Genomic DNA, 18,656 nt, shown 5'->3' with positions numbered 1-18,656 from the left:
AACCACATCCTGCTTGTGGCTCTAGGCTTGCATGGATGAATAGTAGGGAAGCAACTGTTTCTCATGTAGGATGCCTCAATCTTCAGCGGCTTTTTAAAAAGTAAGATTTCTCTAGAAAGCTGCTGCCTTCTATTTCATTGGGTTTTCTTCTTTTAGCTGTGATGGAAGACATTCTTAAATGTTCAGAAAGATGTGTGGTGTTTCTTTTAAGATCTGTTGTAAAACTTGTCAGGATAGTCCTCTGGGGAGCTTGGTCCTATATGACAAATTTGTACAGAACAGTTAGTTCCAGAAGTAAATATTCATTCTGAAATCAGAGGCCTTTTGAAAAGTGTAACTCAGATGTGTTTACAAAATCAAACCCTTCCCAAAGTGGAAAAGAACTTTCATAGAAGTAAATTCTCATTTGTAATTCATTTAATAGCTTAATTTATTAAACACAGTATGTAAAATCTACATTGTTGTTTCATTTTAAATGTTTACACAGGGGAGGATTTTTAACCACAAAGCAACAAGAGCTTCCCATACCCTACCTTCCTATGGGAGATACAAATATTAAATGCTACAAGAATTCCTGGCTCATTAAACTTTCTTTTCATTGCCTTCCCTTTATTTCCCTCCAGGCCTGGCACAAACAAACAGGCTTGAATTACAAAAGTAATTTTTAAACAGTTCCAAGGGAAAGCGTGCTGATATGAACTCCTGGAAATGGGGAGAACTCGTAGAGAGGTCTACAATCCTTCATTTGACAAGAAGTTCTTACACAAAAGGTTAATCTTTTTTGGATACTGACTTGCAAAAATAATTCGAGTGCCACCACCTAAAAAGTGCTGATACCTATGGGGCCATTTGTGAGAATTCAGGTACTTATTGGATTTCTATTAGTACTAGGTAGAGTTATTGTGCAAATCCTCAAATGATGCAATTTCACCTCACTTTTCAGATGCTGGCAATGTACAAAGGGAAAAGTAGGTATTAGCTACTTTTTTTTAAAGAATCAGAGCTACTTAAACTATCTGCAAACTACAGTTAATGCACATGTAAGCTCATCATGTATCAAAAGCCAAAATTTAACAATATGTGGAAGGCCAATATGTATTTCTTTAGCTGGATCCCTGAATTTTGACAGCCTATCCATATGCAGAGGTCAGATGGTACCTTTATTCTGACAGCATTATCACACCATACCACACACTGTATATCTATCTGTATTATTCTAAGACAACTCTCCTCAGTACTTAAACATTACCCTTTTTTATACATCCACCAACGTATTTTTTTGCTTTTTTTTTACTTTTTTTTTGTGTTTTATTTTTTAATTACAGAGAAAATGCTATAATTATATAACTATTCTTTATGGTATTCAAATAAACCTAAATATCAGATTTTTTACAAGCAGGATGGAATGTCCAGCTGTATGTTCACTCTAACAGCTCTTGCAGTTCCTGTTTGAAGGATATGGCACATGCTATGAAATGCACTAGCCACCAAAGAAAAAGTCTCAAAACACATTAAAAATATACCACACTAAAAGCAATTTATATTGACAAATATGAATGTTTTTCATTAAGGCTGTGCTTCAGAAAGAGGATGTTTAGGGTTAAGTAGCCTTCATCAAGGCACAGAATGGGACGAAGTAAGCACAGCTGTCTGTAGAAGATAAATTATGTAAAACCACTAGTGAGGTACGCATGCAGCAAACATAATTTAAAACTGCACAACTGGTCTTTATAACAAAACTGAACATAGTTAAAAGGAAATACTGTGACTTTTCAATTGTCACAGATCTACTTCATTATTAAAAACATGGCAAATTTTCCAAGCATAAAATTTACAAATTGAATAAATGAAATATTTTAAACAAAGTGCTTCACAGATCTGAACCCTGCATGGTTGTATTGTCTGGTCTAGAAGCATTTTGTAGACATCATAGGAGCATTTCACACAAAACTGAAAATATAATTCAGATGAATAATAAACAGGACATTTCTAATATTTTTACACTTTCAAGTAGTTGAGCTCTTCCGACCACTGGGTTTTGTAACAAATGTGTCCTATAGCAGTACAGGTTCATAGATTCCTTTAGCAGCAGAGGCCCCCTTTCAAAGGGCATGTGGTCTTTTTGGGTTGATCTGTTTACTGGCCTGTTCCTCCTCTTGTAGAGCTGCCCGGAAAGATTTCACTTTATCTTTAATGAAAAAGAGAGAATGAGTACTAATGTGCCTATGCTCAACACAGATCCTGAAACTAAGGCCTGATGCCCCACATACTGGCCCTAATGCAAAACAAAGAACATTCCTCCACAAAAATAGCTGAAGATACAAACTACAAGAGGATTGAGATAAGCTTAAATTTAATACTTACCATACAAACAAGTTGCTTAGTAACTTAGTCCCTTCTTAGATGCTACCCCTGTCTCTTCTTAGGAAGAAATTATTCCCTGTGAGGGTGGTGAGATACTGGCACAGGTTGACCAGAGAAGCTGTGGCTGCCCCATCCATCCCTGGAAGTGTTCAAGGCCAGGTCGGACAGGGCTTGGAGCAACCTGGTCTAGTGGAAGTTGTCCCTGCCCATGGCAGGGAGGGGAATGAGATGATCTTTAAGGTCCCTTCCAACCCAAACCATTATGTGATTCTATGATAAAAACTTTTCTTTGAATGTGAAAAGCATTTGTGATTAAATTTTTGAAGTAAACAGAAATGTATCAATAATTTTTTTCATCATAGCTAGCATGAGAATAGGAGAAACCCTAGAAAAGAAGTGCTATCATTTCCTATTTATAGTCCTCCTCCACTTCCATTCCACAGTAATATGCCCAAGAATGGGAAGAAGGAAACAAAACTGACAGCATAAAAACGTCAGTCCCAAAGTGACAGGACTAAAAGCTGAAATATTTGGTGACTATTATGTGCCATGAGCAAAACAGAAAAGTTACTGGGAGAAAGAAGCTTTAACAGTTCTTCCCTGCTGTAAAGCTATATATGTATCATGCTGTTTGTAAAGATGCAAAGATCTTTTAGATATCCTTTATCTCTAGTATCTTGTTTCAAAAGCAGTATCTAATGAGTTATGGAAGAACAGGGAGTCACCTAAACTGTTTTTTCACTGCAGTTGTCTGGATGCCTTAGAATTTTAGCTTTTATATTTTTCATATATTTGTAATTCTGCAATTCTTTAGTGTATAACTCTAAACTCCATATAGAGTGTTAGCTACTGTTTTCCCATTTTGGTCAGACAAAACAGTTCCTCTTTAGGCCTGGGAATCAAGGACACCTTACTGTCTCAGGCCCCAAGAAATGTAAACAAAAGTGAGTTGGGGGGGAGCAAACTTGGGGTAAATGACTTCATTACTTGAAGCTGTAATTGGAAGATTAACCCCCAATATGCAAATGGACCAAACTTATAAAAGTATGAAAACCCGTGACCCGTCCTCCATTTTTGTGTGTAGCCCCTGGGGGGGCTTCATCTGCCCTAAATGTACCTGAAGGCCCTTCAATAAATATATCCACTTTTTATTCTCTTAATTTTGTCTGGCTTCTGTTTTTAGGTAGTCCCAAAAAGGCATCAGTCTCAAATTGTCTTTCCCTGAAGAGGAAGCCATCATCCATAAGAAGCAAAGGAATGTACATCTAATTCTTTGCTAAAGTATACTGGTACCAATACATGCATACAAAGCAAGCAGGCCTCATCTGATTTGCTTGATGTATTCTAACTTACGGCAGATACTCAGACTGAGTAAAATGTAAGATTTTATCTTATAAAGAGTTTTCTAACACAGATAAAAAAACTCCAAAATAAACCAGTATAGCATGTTTGCTGGAATGCAGATACATAGAGAAACTAAAATGAAAAATTAATCTCCATGAGGTACCAAGCTGACATGCTGATTTTAGAAGACAAATGGAAGAGTCAATTTTGGTAACTAAAAATTATCTGCAGTTGGTTTTTCAACAGAGAGGCTGACAAAATTTTGACAGAAAGGCTGCTAAGGAAAAAAGTAGGATAAAAGCCATGCTACTCAGAACTTGACATTACTCTTAAGCACAGACTGAAAAACAACAGCAGGCTTTCTTTTTCTTTCCTTTATTCTTTTGGAACAAAGAAAAGAAACAACCCAAAGTTGCAGGATCAAGTTTATACTTTCTGGAGGTAAAGCAGACTCTCCCATTAAATTAGGATGGATTGAATACAGATGTGAACTTGTTCTTGAATAAATGTTCCTTTCTCAGAACATTACAGGACAGCATAAGGTGAAAAAAGACCCCAAAACATAACCACACTCTTTTTCTACTCATTATTACTGCAAGTGTTCATGGCATATGAAAATGCACACAAAAGTGATTAAAAGCAATCTACCTCTAAGTTCGGTCAGAATATCAATTTTTTGCTCTAGAATTGCTTCAAGTTGGGTAGCATAAGAATCCACATCATAGTCTACTTCTTCTGTCATCTCAAGAAGAGCTTTTTCATCTTCCAGCCATCTAATAGATTCCTAGGTAAAAGTTAAAAAAACCTCAGCTAAATACATTAACAAAGTTTCAAGGCAAGTTTCAAGACAATTAATGAGCTGAATTATTCCTTTTCTCAAGATGACCACACTTTTACTGTCTAGTCACCTCACTATGTTTCAATCCTAAAATGAATCCTTATTCCTAATTTAGCAAAATTGTATGTTTTCTACATAGTTTCTTTACTCCAATGGTCATAACAGCAACAGATAAACCCCAGCTACCCCAGTTCTTTTCAAATTCAGAACTTTAGATGGTTGTAAAACTAAGAAATTAAGAACTTCATGGTTATGTACCCTTAGGTAGGTATCAAACTTTGAAGCCAGACTTCAATTTTAAGTATGGGCTGGTTGCCACTGACAATAATCATTATTGTGTCATTATTACAGTCAAGGAGCCAAAATAATTCTGTCCATACTCAAAACCAGTTTTGAGAGAAACTGTATAAAAGAAGAGCTAACTATCCAGACAGATAAGAGTACTGTAAAAGATGGTTAAAGCAGATCTTGGGCATCTTTGCACTCTGAATATTACAAATTAAAGAAAAAAAAGAGGGGAAAAAAAAAAGAAAATGTCTTGCAGCAAAGAAGAATGTAACCAGGAGCTTAAAGCTTACAGAATCATGCAAAGCTGTGATTAGAAGAACTGATCTCGTTGGAAATGCTTTGATTAAAAATAGAGTAAGTAGATGACAGTTCTATGCATGCTGAGCCTGAAATACTAAAATTAAGTCTTTCCCTCTCTGCTCAGTAGTTCAAGTAATATTGAAAGCACAGTCCAAACCCTGTATATGTTTTGTTGGCTTTCAGGACAGATGGAGCTCTCACATTGGGATAGGATTCATGTCATCTAATGTGAACTTCAAGAAATAAAGGAAGATCAAGATGTCTAGAGTATAATTAATTAAGTTAATCTATTTTAGAGATTTTTGTTAGGATAGGATGTTTTGTATCCCAAAATCAAGAGCTTCCAGGAAAAAGCTGACAGAAGACAACTTCTGCATGTTATAGCTCGTAGATTTTGTATTCATGCAACCCATCTTCACCCATGACATAAATAACAAGTAATGCTGCAAATGAAAGTAGCTGAGCCTCAGACACATTTTCTTCTAATGACTGCTGTGAGGAGCAGTAATCTCCAGCATAAGGCCAGATGAACACACAGAGGCAGTAGCATCTTAATGCAGTTTGTCTCTCCAGAAGATGCAAGTATTAGGACACAGCTATGGCATAAGGCATGACTTTCACACTTCTGCATGCTTTACTTCAGGGCTAATGTTTCAAAATAACTAAATATCTACATCTGTTGTTAAATGTGTTATTTAGCATCCTTACTGTATTACATGAACACATCGATATTCCACTGTTAGATACTGTTTGGCACAGCCTGGTTTTAGGTAGCAGGGGAGCCACAAAGATGGCTCCTGTGAGGAAGCTGCTGGAAGCTTCCCAGCATGTCCAGCAGAGCCAATGGCTGATGGCTCTGAAGATGGACATGCTGCTGGCCAAAACTGGGCCAATGAAAGAGGTTGGTAATGCCTCTGTGATAACATATTTAAGAAGAAAATCAAAGCAAAGTCACGAGATTTTGGATTCTAGTCAGAGAAGAGGAAGAGGTGAGAACATGTGAGGGAAAACAACTGAATCATGCCGAAACTGGGCCAGGAGACACTTCAGAGACAGAGTCAGAGAAGTGGGTATTTGCTTTATTTGGCGCGCCGGGTGTGTGGGGATCGCTCCTCCAAACACACACACCGGTGCTCCCTACAACACAGTATTATGGGTTAAATTATGAATATTCATCACATTCCTTGGGACAGGCGTGTTTATACAAATTATTTCTCGGAAGTCATTAATATCATTAGCATATGGGCCACGCATGCGCTGTGTGTTCTGGTGGCCGTGCTGAGGAAGGCCTCTCCTCTTCCTCGGGGGTCTTTCTGATGAAGGCCAGTAGTCTTCTTCACAGTGCACTTTTTACCTTTCTCCCTGGGCATGTGTAGTCCTGTGAGGAATGATTCAGCGGTCTCTGAGATGGTCTTTGTCCCTTCTATCTTGACAAGATTAAGGCGAATTTGGTTTCTTAGGTTTTGTAATTAAGACCTGCTGTCTGAACTAACATTTGCTGTCTCCCAATAGTTAACTGTGCTTACATGAGTTAGCTATTGACTGCCCCATCTTCAACACCAAGGTCAGTGAAGAAGGAAGGGGAGGAGGTGCTCCAAGCGCTGGAGACGAGATTCCTCTTGTTGGGGTTTTAGGAGCTCTCCTGGTTTTTTTTCTCTGTTAAAGGAATTTTCCCCATACATGTTGCTAGGGGAACAAATGGCTGGGTATTTAAGAAAAACAAAAGAGCTGGCTACTTTTTTGTTTCACTTGGGTGTGTGGTCAGTCCGGCATTCGGACAGAGAGGGAGGCTGCCTTTTTGGCTGTTTTCCTTCTGCTGGACAAGCCCCGGGACCCCAAAGCCTACCTTCCCCACCCCACTGGGAGTCAGGCCGTGGCTGCCCTGCCGCCGCCGTTGCTTCGAGCCTTCGCTATGTTGTAGCCATGCTCACCCTGCCTGCCCAGACCTCCGGGGGGTTCCCCGTCTGGATACACCTCGCCTGCCACCTGGGATTTGTGCTCGTCCCTGCCATTCCAGCCTGCTGCTCCCGAGGGTCCGGCCAGACACTGGGATCAGCTGCCCAGGGGTTTGTGAAGCTTCTTTGTCCCATCCCTTCCCGGGATCCCAGGTCACCAGTGCTGCGTGCTCCCCGAGCTCACTCCGGAGCGCCCCCTTCAGCTGCGGGGGAACCATCACCCCTGCCCTGCTCACCCGGAGCCGCCAGCGCCCCTGCTGGCTGTGACCGGAACTGCACCCGAGGGGAAAGGGCCTGACAGCCAAGAAGGCTGGCACTGGGTTTGTGATTGTTTGCTGTTACTGCCATAGTTATTGTTGTTTGTTTGACTGGTTATACACATATAGATATATAATAGTAAAGAACTGTTATTCCTATTTTCCATATCTTTGCCTAAAAGCCCCTTGATTTCAAAATTATAATAACTCGGAGGGAAAGGGGTTACATCTGCCATTCCAAGGGGGGCTTCTGCCTTCCTTAGCAGACACCTGTCTTTCAAACCAAGACGTCTTGGCGCCCAACTGTGGGGCCTGAGGGCATTAAGAGAGAGAGGTGAAAAAGGAATAACAGTTCCTGGATAACTTAATTTTGTGTGCTGGATATTGGAACCTTGTTAGGCAGCACTATGTGGTCTAGTTTACCCTGGTTCGGGTGGCAGGTGGTCGTGGCTATATTCTTCCCCTTTGCAGCTCCTTACCTAAACATGGGTCCTCTGACTAAGGCTACCATTGCTGTTATCCAGTTTGCACTATGGGTCGAGAGGGTGAGGAATTCATGGGCTTTTAACTTCCTCCAGAATGTGGGTACATGGATAAAGGGCTATCACACACTGAGTGCATGTTTTTGGGGTTATGTTAACAATGGTACCTTCTGTGAGGAAATGACACCAGGAGAAGTTTTCTCCCAACCCCTCAACCAGTTCTTTGGGCCCACCCCACCAATTTTCGAAGGGTTTAGATTCCCTCTGAGCACTAACCAACTGCTGCCGGTAGGCCTACTCTATTTAGCACTCAGGGATAAGTTGAGACTGGCTTGGATAACTACCCAGACACTGTCCCCAGAGACTAGAGATCCTACCCCAGAGCCTGATCCTGCCCCAGAGCCTGACACAGCCCCAGACACCAGAGATCCTGCCCCACGGCCTGATCCTGCCCCGCAGCCTGATACCACCCAACAGCCCACCTCAGAAATGGACTACCCAAACTGGGTGGGAGTACTAGTGAAGGGGATGCAGGAGATTTGCCAGGAGATGGGCCAGGTGTGCCAGGAGATGTGCCAGGAGATGGGCCAGGTGCACCAGGAGATATGCCAGGAGATGGGCCAGGTGCGACAGGGGATATGCCAAGTGCTAAGGGAATACACCTCCTCAGCTAGTGAAAAACCCTCTCCCTGCCCCAAAGAGGGTGAGTCCGATGGTGCAGCAGTGGAACCCACGGATGTTACAACCGTCCAGGTTTCAGCTGAACCACAAGGACAACCACAGCCAGCAGCAGTCGCCCCTGTGCAAAGGAGGAAGTATAAGACCAAATCAGTACGACCAGTTAATGATGATGGGGAACCAGGGCCCTCACAACCAGCAGGAGAGCCAGAGCCAGAAATCATCACTGAGTCCCTGTCGTATGACAGTCTCCGTAGTATGCAAAAAGACATTGTGCGAAGGGGGCATGAGCCTTATACAACCTGGCTGCTTCGGGTTTGGGACCTTATGGGCACAGGTGTGCAACTGGATAGTGGTGAGGCAAGGTATCTGGGATCGTTGACCCAGGACCCAGGTGTGGACCAGATATCTGTGAGGGAGCCAGGGCCCCTTTCTCTCTGGGAGCGGCTCTTAATGAGTGTGAGAGAAAGGTTCATTCACAAAGAAAGAATGCAGGAGTACCACCATAGAATGCAGTGGAAGACACTTGAGGAAGGGATCCAGCAGCTAAGAGAGGTGGCAGTATTAGAGGTACTCTTTGGGAGGGATGGACAGCATGATAATGACCCCGATAAGGTCAGGTGCACAGGACAGACGATGTGGAACCTGGCAAAGCTAAGGCCATCACAATACACCACCTTCATTGCAACAACTGATACTGACAATACCCAAGAAACAGTGGGCTCTGTCGCCAACAAGCTCAGGAATTATGACAGTATGGTCAATGGTCCGCTGAAAGCTCATGTCTCTGCTGTGGTCAAAGACCTCAAAGAGGAGATGAAGGAGTGAGGAAGGAAATGAGGAAGATCAGTGTGGCACCAGTGCAAGTCACAGGTCCCCAAGTCAGAGCCTGACCTCCCCCGGCTAGAGAGAGAGGGTACACCCCACGAGCTGAGCTGTGGTTTTTCCTGTGTGAGCATGGGGAAGACATGAGGAGGTGGGATGGGAAACCCACCTCTGTCCTGGCAGCACAGGTGCGTGAACTGAAGGAGGGAGGCACTAACCGAGGGGGTTCCGCTAAGGTGAAAGTAGCCTCAGCCTCCCGAGACTGAGCTGCCAGGTATTACAGAAAGGAGGATGATATGTCAGATCCCCTTGAAGGGACCTCGAGCATGCATGCCCAGGGAAAGAATGATAACCAGGGCTAGAGGGGCCCTGCCTCTAGCCAGGAAGAGGCACGGGAGAACCAGGTTTTCTGGACGGTGTGGATCTGATGGCCTGGTACATCAGAACCACAAAAATATGATGCATTGGTTGATACTGGGGCACAGTGTACTTTAATGCCATCGGGACATGTGGGGGCAGAACCTGTATCCATCGCTGGGGTGACTGGGGGATCACAGCAGTTGACCCTGTTGGAAGCTGAGGTGAGCCTGACTGGGAAGGAGTGGCAAAAACATCCAATTGTGACTGGCCCAGAGGCCCCGTGTATTCTGGGCATAGACTTCCTCCAGAACGGCTATTACAAAGACCTGAAAGGACTCAGGTGGGCATTTGGGATTGCTGCTGTGGAGGCAGAGGGCATTAGGCAATTGAACACCCTGCCTGGACTATCAGAGAATCCTTTTGCAGTTGGGTTCCTCAAAGTGGAAGAGCAACGAGTGCCAATTGCCACCTCGACAGTGCACCGCCGGCAGTATCGGACAAATCGAGATGCTGTGATCCCCATCCACAAGATGATCTGTGAGCTGGAGAGCTAAGGGGTGGTCAGCAACACCCACTCACCCTTCAACACCCTCTCTGGCCTGTGCGCAAATCGGAAGGAGAATGGAGATTGACTGTGGACTATCGTGCCTTGAATGAAGTGACTCCACCATTGAGCGCTGCTGTGCCGGACATGTTGGAGATCCAGTACGAGCTGGAGTCCAAAGCAGCAAAGTGGTACGCCACTATTGACATTGCTAATGCATTTTTCTCCATTCCTCTGGCAGCAGAGTGCAGGCCTCAGTTTGCCTTCACCTGGAGGGGCATGCAGTACACCTGGAACTGACTGCCCCAGAGGTGGAAGCACAGTCCCACCATCTGCCATGGACTGATCCAGACTGCACTAGAAAAGGGTGAGGCCCCAGAACATCTGCAGTACATTGATGACATCATTGTATAGGGGAATACAGCATCGGAGGTATTTGAGAAAGGAGAGAGAATCATCCAAATTCTCCTGGAAGCTGGTTTCGCCATCAAGAAGAGCAAAGTCAAGGGACCTGTCTGAGAGATCCAGTTCCTAGGAGTAAAGTGACAAGATGGACGACCTCAGATTCCCACCGAGGTCATCAATAAGATCACAGCAATGTCTCCGCCAACCAACAAGAAGGAAACACAAGGTTTCCTAGGTGCCATAGGTTTCTGGAGAATGCACATTCCTGAATATAGCCAGATCATGAGTCCTCTCTACCTAGTTACCCGAAAGAAGAATGATTTCCACTGGGGCCCTGAACAGCAGCAAGCCTTCTCCCAGATCAAGCAGGAAATCGCTCACACCGTAGCCCTTGGCCCAGTCAGGACAGGACCAGAGGTGAAGAACATGCTCTACTCTGCAGCCGGGAACAATGGTCTGTCCTGGAGCCTCTGGCAGAAGGTGCCTGGTGAGACTCGGGGCTGACCACTGGGATTCTGGAGCCAAAGCTACAGAGGATCTGAAGCCAACTACACTCCCACAGAGAAAGAAATCTTGGCAGCTTATGAAGGAGTCCAAGCTGCCTCAGAAGTAATTGGCACAGAGGCATAACTCCTCCTGGCACCCCAACTACCGGTGCTGGGGTGGATGTTCAAAGGAAAGGTTCCTTCCATGCATCACACCACCGACGCTACTTGGAGCAAATGGATCGCCCTCATCACACAGCGCGCCCGAATTGGAAACCCACGTCGCCCTGGGATCTTGGAAATAATCACAAACTGGCCGGAAGGTGAGACTTTTGGGTTATCTTCTGAAGAAGAAGAGGAGCAGGTGATGCGTGCCGAAGAAGCCCCACCATATAACGAGCTACCAGAAAGACAATAAGCCCTCAGCACTGATGGCTCTTGCCGAATTGTAGGCGCTAGCTGGAAATGGAAAGCTGCTGTATGGAGCCCCACACAACAAGTTCCACAGTCTACTGAAGGAGAAGGTGGATTGAGCCAATTTGCTGAACTCAAAGCCGTCCAATTAGCTCTGGACATTGCTGAAAGAGAGAGGTGGCCAAAGCTCTACCTCTACACTGATTCATGGATGGTAGCCAATGCTCTGTGGGGTTGGCTGGAAAGGTGGAAGAAGGCAAACTGGCAGCGCAGAGGAAAACCAATATGGGCTGCTGAGGAGTGGAAAGGCATTGCCACTCGAGTAGAGAAGCTATCCGTGAAGGTCCGTCATGTAGATGCTCACATCCCCAAGAGCCGGGCTAATGAAGAACGTCATAACAACAAGCAGGTAGATCAGGCTGCGAAAATAGAGGTGTCCCAGATAGACTTGGATTGGCAACATAGAGTTGTTCCTAGCTCGATGGGCCCATGATGCCTCAGGCCATCAGGGCAGAGATGCCACCTATAAGTGGGCACGAAATCGAGGGGTGGATCTAACCATGGACAGTATCTCCCAGGTCATCCATGATTGTGAGACATGCGCTGCAATCAAGCAGGCCAAGCGGGTGAAGCCCCTGTGGTATGGCGGGCGATGGTCCAAATACAAGTATGAGGAGGCCTGGCAGATTGATTACATCACACTGCCTCAAACCCGCCAAGGCAAGCGCTATGTGCTCACAATGGTAGAAGCCACCACAGGATGGCTGGAGACCTACCCTGTGCCCCACGCTACGGCCCGGAACACCATCCTGGGCCTGGAAAAGCAAGTCCTTTGGAGGCATGGTACCCCTGAGAGAATCAAGTCTGATAATGGGACTCATTTCAAGAACGGCCTTATAAACACCTGGGCTAGAGAACATGGCATTGAGTGGGTGTACCACATCCCTTACCATGCACCAGCAGCTGGGAAGGTTGAGCAATGTAATGGATTGCTTAAAACCACCTTGAAGGCACTGGGTGGGGGGACTTTCAAAAACTGGGAGGTGCATTTAGCAAGAACCACCTGGTTAGTTAACACTCGAGGCTCCACCAGCCGAGCAGGCCCTGCCCAATCCGAACCCCTACAAACAAGAGACGGGGATAAGGTTCCAGTGGTGCACATGAGAGGTATGCTTGGAAAAATTGTTTGGGTTAAGTCTGCCTTGAGCAAAGACAAACCCATCCGTGGGGTTGTTTTTGCTCAGGGACCAGGTTGCACCTGGTGGGTGATGCAAAGGGATGGAGAGACCCGATGCATACCTCAAGGGGACCTTGTTTTAGGGTGAACTACCCGTGGCTCTGTACTTGTATCAGTATCAGCATGTATATATGTATATAATTCGTGTGATGCATGTATGTATGTTGTTAAAAAGGTTAAGTTTCATGTAACATGTTAGTATGGGAAAAATTCAGGGTGGATAATGTTGGGGTTTTAGGAGCTCTCCTGGTTTTTGTCTAAAGGAATTTTGCCCATACATGTTGCTAGGGGAGCAAATGGCTGGGTACTTAAGAAAAACAAAAGAGCTGGCTACAGAATGGGGCGCATCTGGCTACTCTTTTGTTTTCACCTGAATGTGTGGGGGCAGTCGGTCTCGGCGTTCGGACAGAGAGGGAAGCTGCTTTCTTCGGCCGCTTTTTTCCTTCTGCTGAAGAAGCCCCGGGATCCCAAGCCCACCTTCCCTGCCCCACTGGGAGCTGGGCTGTGGCCGCCCTGCCCCGCCGCTGCTTCGAGCCTTTGCTATGTTGTAGCCCTGCTCGCCCTGCCTGCCCAGACCTCCGGGGGGTTCCCCATTTGGATACACCTCGTCTGCCACCCGGGATTTGTGCTCGTCCCTGCCGTTCCAGCCTGCTGCTCCCGAGGGTCCGGCCGGACACTGGGTTCGGCTGCCCAGGGGTTTGTGAAGCTTCTTTGTCCCATCCCTTCCCGGGATCCCAGGTCACCAGTGCCGCGTGCTCCCCAAGCTCACTCCGGAGCGCCCCCTGCAGCCGCAGGGGAACCATCGCACCTGCCCTGCTCACCCAGAGCCGCCAGCGCCCCTGTTGGCTGTGACCGGAATTGCACCCGAGGGGAAAGGGGGGCCTGACAGCCGAGAAGGCTGGGACTAGGTTTGTGATTGTTTGCTGTTACTGCCATAGTTATTGTTGTTTGTTTGACTGGTTATACACATATAGATATATAATAGTAAAGAACTGTTATTCCTATTTCCCACATCTTTGCCTAAAAGCCCCTTGATTTCAAAATTATAATAACTCGGAGGGAAGGGGGTTGCATCTGCCATTCCAAGGGAGGCTTCTGCCTTCCTTAGCAGACAACTGTCTTTCAAACCAAGACAATAGTAAATAGTTGAAATAGTAAAACAAAAATAGCAACTTTTCTTACAATGAAGACAGTCTGTTTAGGAAATCTCTGAAAGCAACAGAATGACCAGATGATATCCTACATCTTCCTGAGTATGCCCTTTCATTGGCAAAACTTGAATTCTTGGATTAGGATAAAACTAAGTAGGCTCCATCTTTTACCTGGAAGACAGCCCTGTGGTCTTCTACTACTTGCTCTTCCATTTCCACCATTTGTGACACAGCTTCATGGAAAGTAAACAACTGTGGAGAAACTTCCTCTTCCTAAAAACAATAGTTAAGCTTGTTAGTCTCAAAAGAACTGTGGCTACAGGAAATATATTGAATATAATCACAGAACATGAAAAGAAATATGCAGAAAGCAGAACCTGTCAAAAATAATACTTTCTAACAAGAAAATGTCCAGAAATGAGTGGACAGAGCAATAAATTTAAACTGTTCAGAGAGTTACATTTAATTCTTATTCATGAAAAATTTCCAGCCACTAACCCTAATGGATACTGGAAAACAGACTATTCTGCATTTAAAAAACCCCAAGTTAAAATAATGGGAGGAAGAATTCATAAGGGACGAATGTTAATTTCTAGTAGGTTTTAATAAGAAAACTTGTTTTCCTTTGGGGCTTTTTGTTGTGCCAGTTTTCAATAAAGAGAACAGCAATTACATTCAATACATTTCAGGAAATCAAAATTAAATTAACCCTTAAAAAAAAAAAGTGGAATAAATGTAAAGTAAAAAATCTAAAAGTATGTTGTGATGAATACATTAGAGGAATGCACAACACAGATTTACAAACTGGGACAAACAGGACTTCTTTAAACATAAATAGTTAATCACAATGAAAAGGGAAAGCACTAGGTAGGCTGCAATTAATGTTTTAGCAAGACGGTACGGTTCCTTATACCATGCCTTTAAAATCTTTTTTACAACACATTGAAAAGCTTAATTGAATTCCACATGAACAAGGAAAAAGTATGATATGAAAGGATATCTTGCTGTAAGGACTGTCCAGTGGGAAGCTCTAGGAATCACTAGCATGTTCTTATAAAATAGAGTCCTGGAAGATGAGACAGTTATTAAAATGAGAAATACAGCAAACACCATATAGAGGTGCTTGAAAAGGCAGAGAGTCTGGAGAAAAATAATTCAGGGTAGTAAGGATTTTTCTTTTGTACCTTTCATCAGTATTTTCACAAACCAACTTGAACATTTAAGGAACCAGGACTAGAGCTGATAATCAGTAGTGAGGGGAAAAATGCCCTTTTTAAGATGCCTCTCAGTCCCAGCTCTCCACTCATGCAGCCCAAGGAGACATCCTGGGAACATGATGTGGCTTTCTCCCAAACATTGCTCTGGGGTTTCACTCCATGAAAATCAGGATGTTGGGAAGAGGAATGATGGGTAGCCAGATTTCTAAACACAGAGAAAGACAAACTTGCTCGAAACAGGGTTCCATGCAGGAAAAATAATGGTCAAAACCACAGGAGTGTTAAATAAAATGGATGCACTTCCCAGGCTACTTCTAACTATCTAATAAGAGATGTAGCTATACTGGGAAAATGCACACTAAAAATGTGAGAGCCTAGAGCAGACCCTGCCTAGATTAAAAGCCCTAATCAACAAGGAAGATAAAGAAAAGTAAAATGTTCTCCTCTCACCATTCAAGAAACCTTTTTGTGTATATGGGAATGAACATAATAGCATAAAGTGAAAAGGTGAAAAGTCATGCTGTATCTACTTAATGATATTGCTAACAGGCTATAAATACACATTACTCTGGATTTGTTTTGCCACTGTATTTATTATCTCTTTCTGTGTAATGCTGTAAACCACTCACATTTTGTTCACAAAGCAGTTTGAGATCGTCTCTCTGAGGAGAGCTCCCCACACCCCACTGTGTCTCTAAGTCATCGATCTGATTGGGAGCATGGTGTATAATAGGACAGATATCTCCTGCAGCACTAGGATCAACCATCAATTCCTTCACCCTACATTCAGAAAATATTTAGTAAATTAGTAACTTCCTGTTCAAAACTCACAACCAAAAATAAAGCTCATTTATGCACAATTTAATTCATTTAATAAGGATGCTGATTTCAGTTTCACAAATTTAATGTACTTTCAGTGACAAAAAGATGTTAGTTCAACTCCTAAAAAGCAGACTTTCAACTACTTGCAGATGGATTGCAGTCCATCTTCTAGCAAGAGGCATTTTTTGATTGAAATCTTAGTACTCATTAACTGTTAAGAGGGCAAAAATCTCCAGACCCTCAATATTAACTCCTCAATAAGGAATAATATTTGAAAGAAAAGTTCATTCAGCATCCTAAACTTGACCATAATTTTTATGTGCACACAATTGTGCTTTTAAAAAGTCAGTCAGTACCCTACTAGCTGTTATAAGCAAATCCACCAAGAATTCTGAAGAAAATAATAATTTGCAGCCATCTATCTCAGAGAATGGATAGATCATTTAATTAAAATAATTTAAAAGGTGAAAATATCTTATTAAAATCTAAGGTTCTTGCAGCATGAAAATAGTTTAAAAGATTGATAATGATTCTATCCAAAAAAAGCCCATTTAAAAGAACGCTTATGAAACAGAGATATCAAACTCTGCAAGTATAGCAAGTTTTAGAACAAATTCTTAATTTTTTAAGGGGAATTTCTTTTTGAAGTAGCACATATTTACTACAATGGAAACTATTTCATTCATCTTTGGAATGATTAAAAGTTTAAAAATTTTTTTTCATTTTAAATTAGATATATTCAAATTACCCTAAACACAGGCTTGTCAGATTTGGTCCATTAAATGTATGAAGGTGACATCACTTTTTTTTTAATGTATGAAGGAAACTAGCAAGCCTGGATCCAGAGTGTGGTTGTTGAGAACAAAATAATGGGAAGATGATTGCAGATCATGCAGAACCATGACCTGACAAACAAAATAAACACAAAGTATGTGTGACTCAAGGCAAGGGGCTTAATGAAAGGTTTGTCTGTAAAATTACATTGCCAAAAAGAAAAGTCAAAAATAAACATTTCATATATAGAATGAAGTAGACCTGGTGATTGAAGGAGAAAAGTCGTCATACTCATAGGAAGGAGAGAGATCAGAGCGACTGCCACTACCCTGTGAGAAGGGAATGTCTGAAGGACTAATTCCAAATTCCTTTACTCTGCAGCAGCAAAATACAGCAGCAAATTAAAAGAAAATGTTCTCATAAACACAGTTAAAATGATAACTCTGTTTAGCATTCTTAAATAGTTTAACAATAAAATCATTTTTACATTAAAAAATAAGACTGTTGAGATATTTAAATCTTCTGCAAATAGTTACAGATCACTAACAAAATTGAACAAAATCAGTGCTGGTAATTTGCAGGAGAGTATAATAGCAATGTTTTCAGAAGAGTAATTCCAGATTTCAGTTTGTGCAGTTAATAAAAGTTGCTCTACATTCAGTATTTCATTAAACTGCTCCTTTTAACATACCAAACCACTACAATGCCTTAAATTTTATACTGCCCCATCTTACACTGTGCAGACACTGGTGTTCAGCACTCAAAAACTACTTGTACTATGAGAATTATATATTGGTAGAAAAAATTAAAATATTACACAAAACACATGAAGCAACTTTACAGTGATGGGCATAAAAAATTAACTCTACCCCAGCCAAAACCAGCACAACCCCATAACAACACATAAATTTAACAGCAAGGGGAAGAAACAGTTTCAGCACAACAATTTAGCATACTAGAAATACGTATTTAATTTGTTTTTCAGTGTCCATTTCTGAAGTCGCTTCAGCAATACGTATTCTATAAGGGATAGAAAGATCCAACGAGTTTCAATTAATGTGACACGTCCTTCATTATGTTACTGTAAGCAGGGGACTAGATGCCCCCTTCTCACCAGGAAGGAAATCACATAGACTGGTCCAAGCCAAGTAGATTTGCTACTAACTTGATCCAAAGAGAAAGACATTAGGATACTGAGAGGAATGGACGGTAAATTACCCTAGCAGTCCTCTGTGCCCAATTAGCAACTGGCTGCAGGGAGGGGGCAGGGGAAGCAAAGCAGGAGAGGATGTGGTTCTGCCCTTTCACTGGGGCAAGCAGACCACTAGGTGGTAGCTTCTTCTGGCAAAACCAGGCTTTCTGATGGCCCAGAAACTTGTTTGCCTCCTTTGTTCTTTGCAGCAAAGTGGTGGGTGGGTCTCTGGGGTGCAGGGTCTGATTGCATGCACATGCAGGACCCCATCTCCCCAAACATTAATAATAGAACTGCAGCTGTGAAAGGCTCACACTGACTGAAGAGACAAACACTTTCAGAGAGCAGTACAGGTCTCAGAGAGGATGCATCATGCTCTGGAGAGACTAACTTCACTGATTATGTCACCGTTGGATTAGCTGACTGTATTTAGGAGTCTCAGATATTTGCCTGAAGTTGGGAAATATAAAATTTAGGCCACAGCAACTGCCGAATTTTCATAAGAATAAGCTAGTTGAGATAGATCTATATATGATATGATATATATATAAAAGAAACATGCTGGCAACTGAATGCAATTCCACCAAGAGGATGAAAAATCACATTGCAGAAAGGTATTTCAGCTAACACCCCAGGGAATCATCATGAAAACTGCCTAACCCTAATGCAAGAGGTGATACCTCCAGAGCAGGGACAAAACTAAGAGAGTCGTCTCCCAAATTCC

General features: G+C 43.0%; 1 protein-coding gene across 3 annotated transcripts in view; it reads right to left on the bottom strand.

Moving 5' to 3' along the window:
• Positions 1–412: 412 nt before the first annotated feature.
• The window catches only part of LOC116437378 (kinesin-like protein KIF2A), a 193,649-nt gene continuing 175,405 nt past the window's right edge, over positions 413–18,656 (bottom strand). The window contains exons 17-21 of one of the 3 annotated variants that reach the window (XM_032095044.1): positions 17,002–17,115; positions 15,774–15,924; positions 14,099–14,200; positions 4,357–4,492; positions 2,088–2,188 (exon numbers count right to left, since the gene is read on the bottom strand). In XM_032095044.1, coding sequence (XP_031950935.1) covers positions 2,103–2,188; positions 4,357–4,492; positions 14,099–14,200; positions 15,774–15,924; positions 17,002–17,115 — 589 coding nt within the window. In that variant the 3' untranslated portion in view covers positions 2,088–2,102. Of the gene's footprint in view, positions 2,189–4,356; positions 4,493–14,098; positions 14,201–15,773; positions 15,925–17,001; positions 17,116–18,656 lie in introns of all 3 variants that reach the window. The other 2 variants (XM_032095045.1, XM_032095047.1) reach the window with 2 other exon arrangements.

The sequence above is a fragment of the Corvus moneduloides genome, chromosome W (genome assembly GCF_009650955.1).
Source record: "Corvus moneduloides isolate bCorMon1 chromosome W, bCorMon1.pri, whole genome shotgun sequence".
Classification (NCBI taxonomy): Eukaryota; Metazoa; Chordata; class Aves; order Passeriformes; family Corvidae; genus Corvus; species Corvus moneduloides.
Note: the sequence above shows the minus strand (reverse complement) of the source record. Positions and strands in the feature narration are given on the sequence as shown.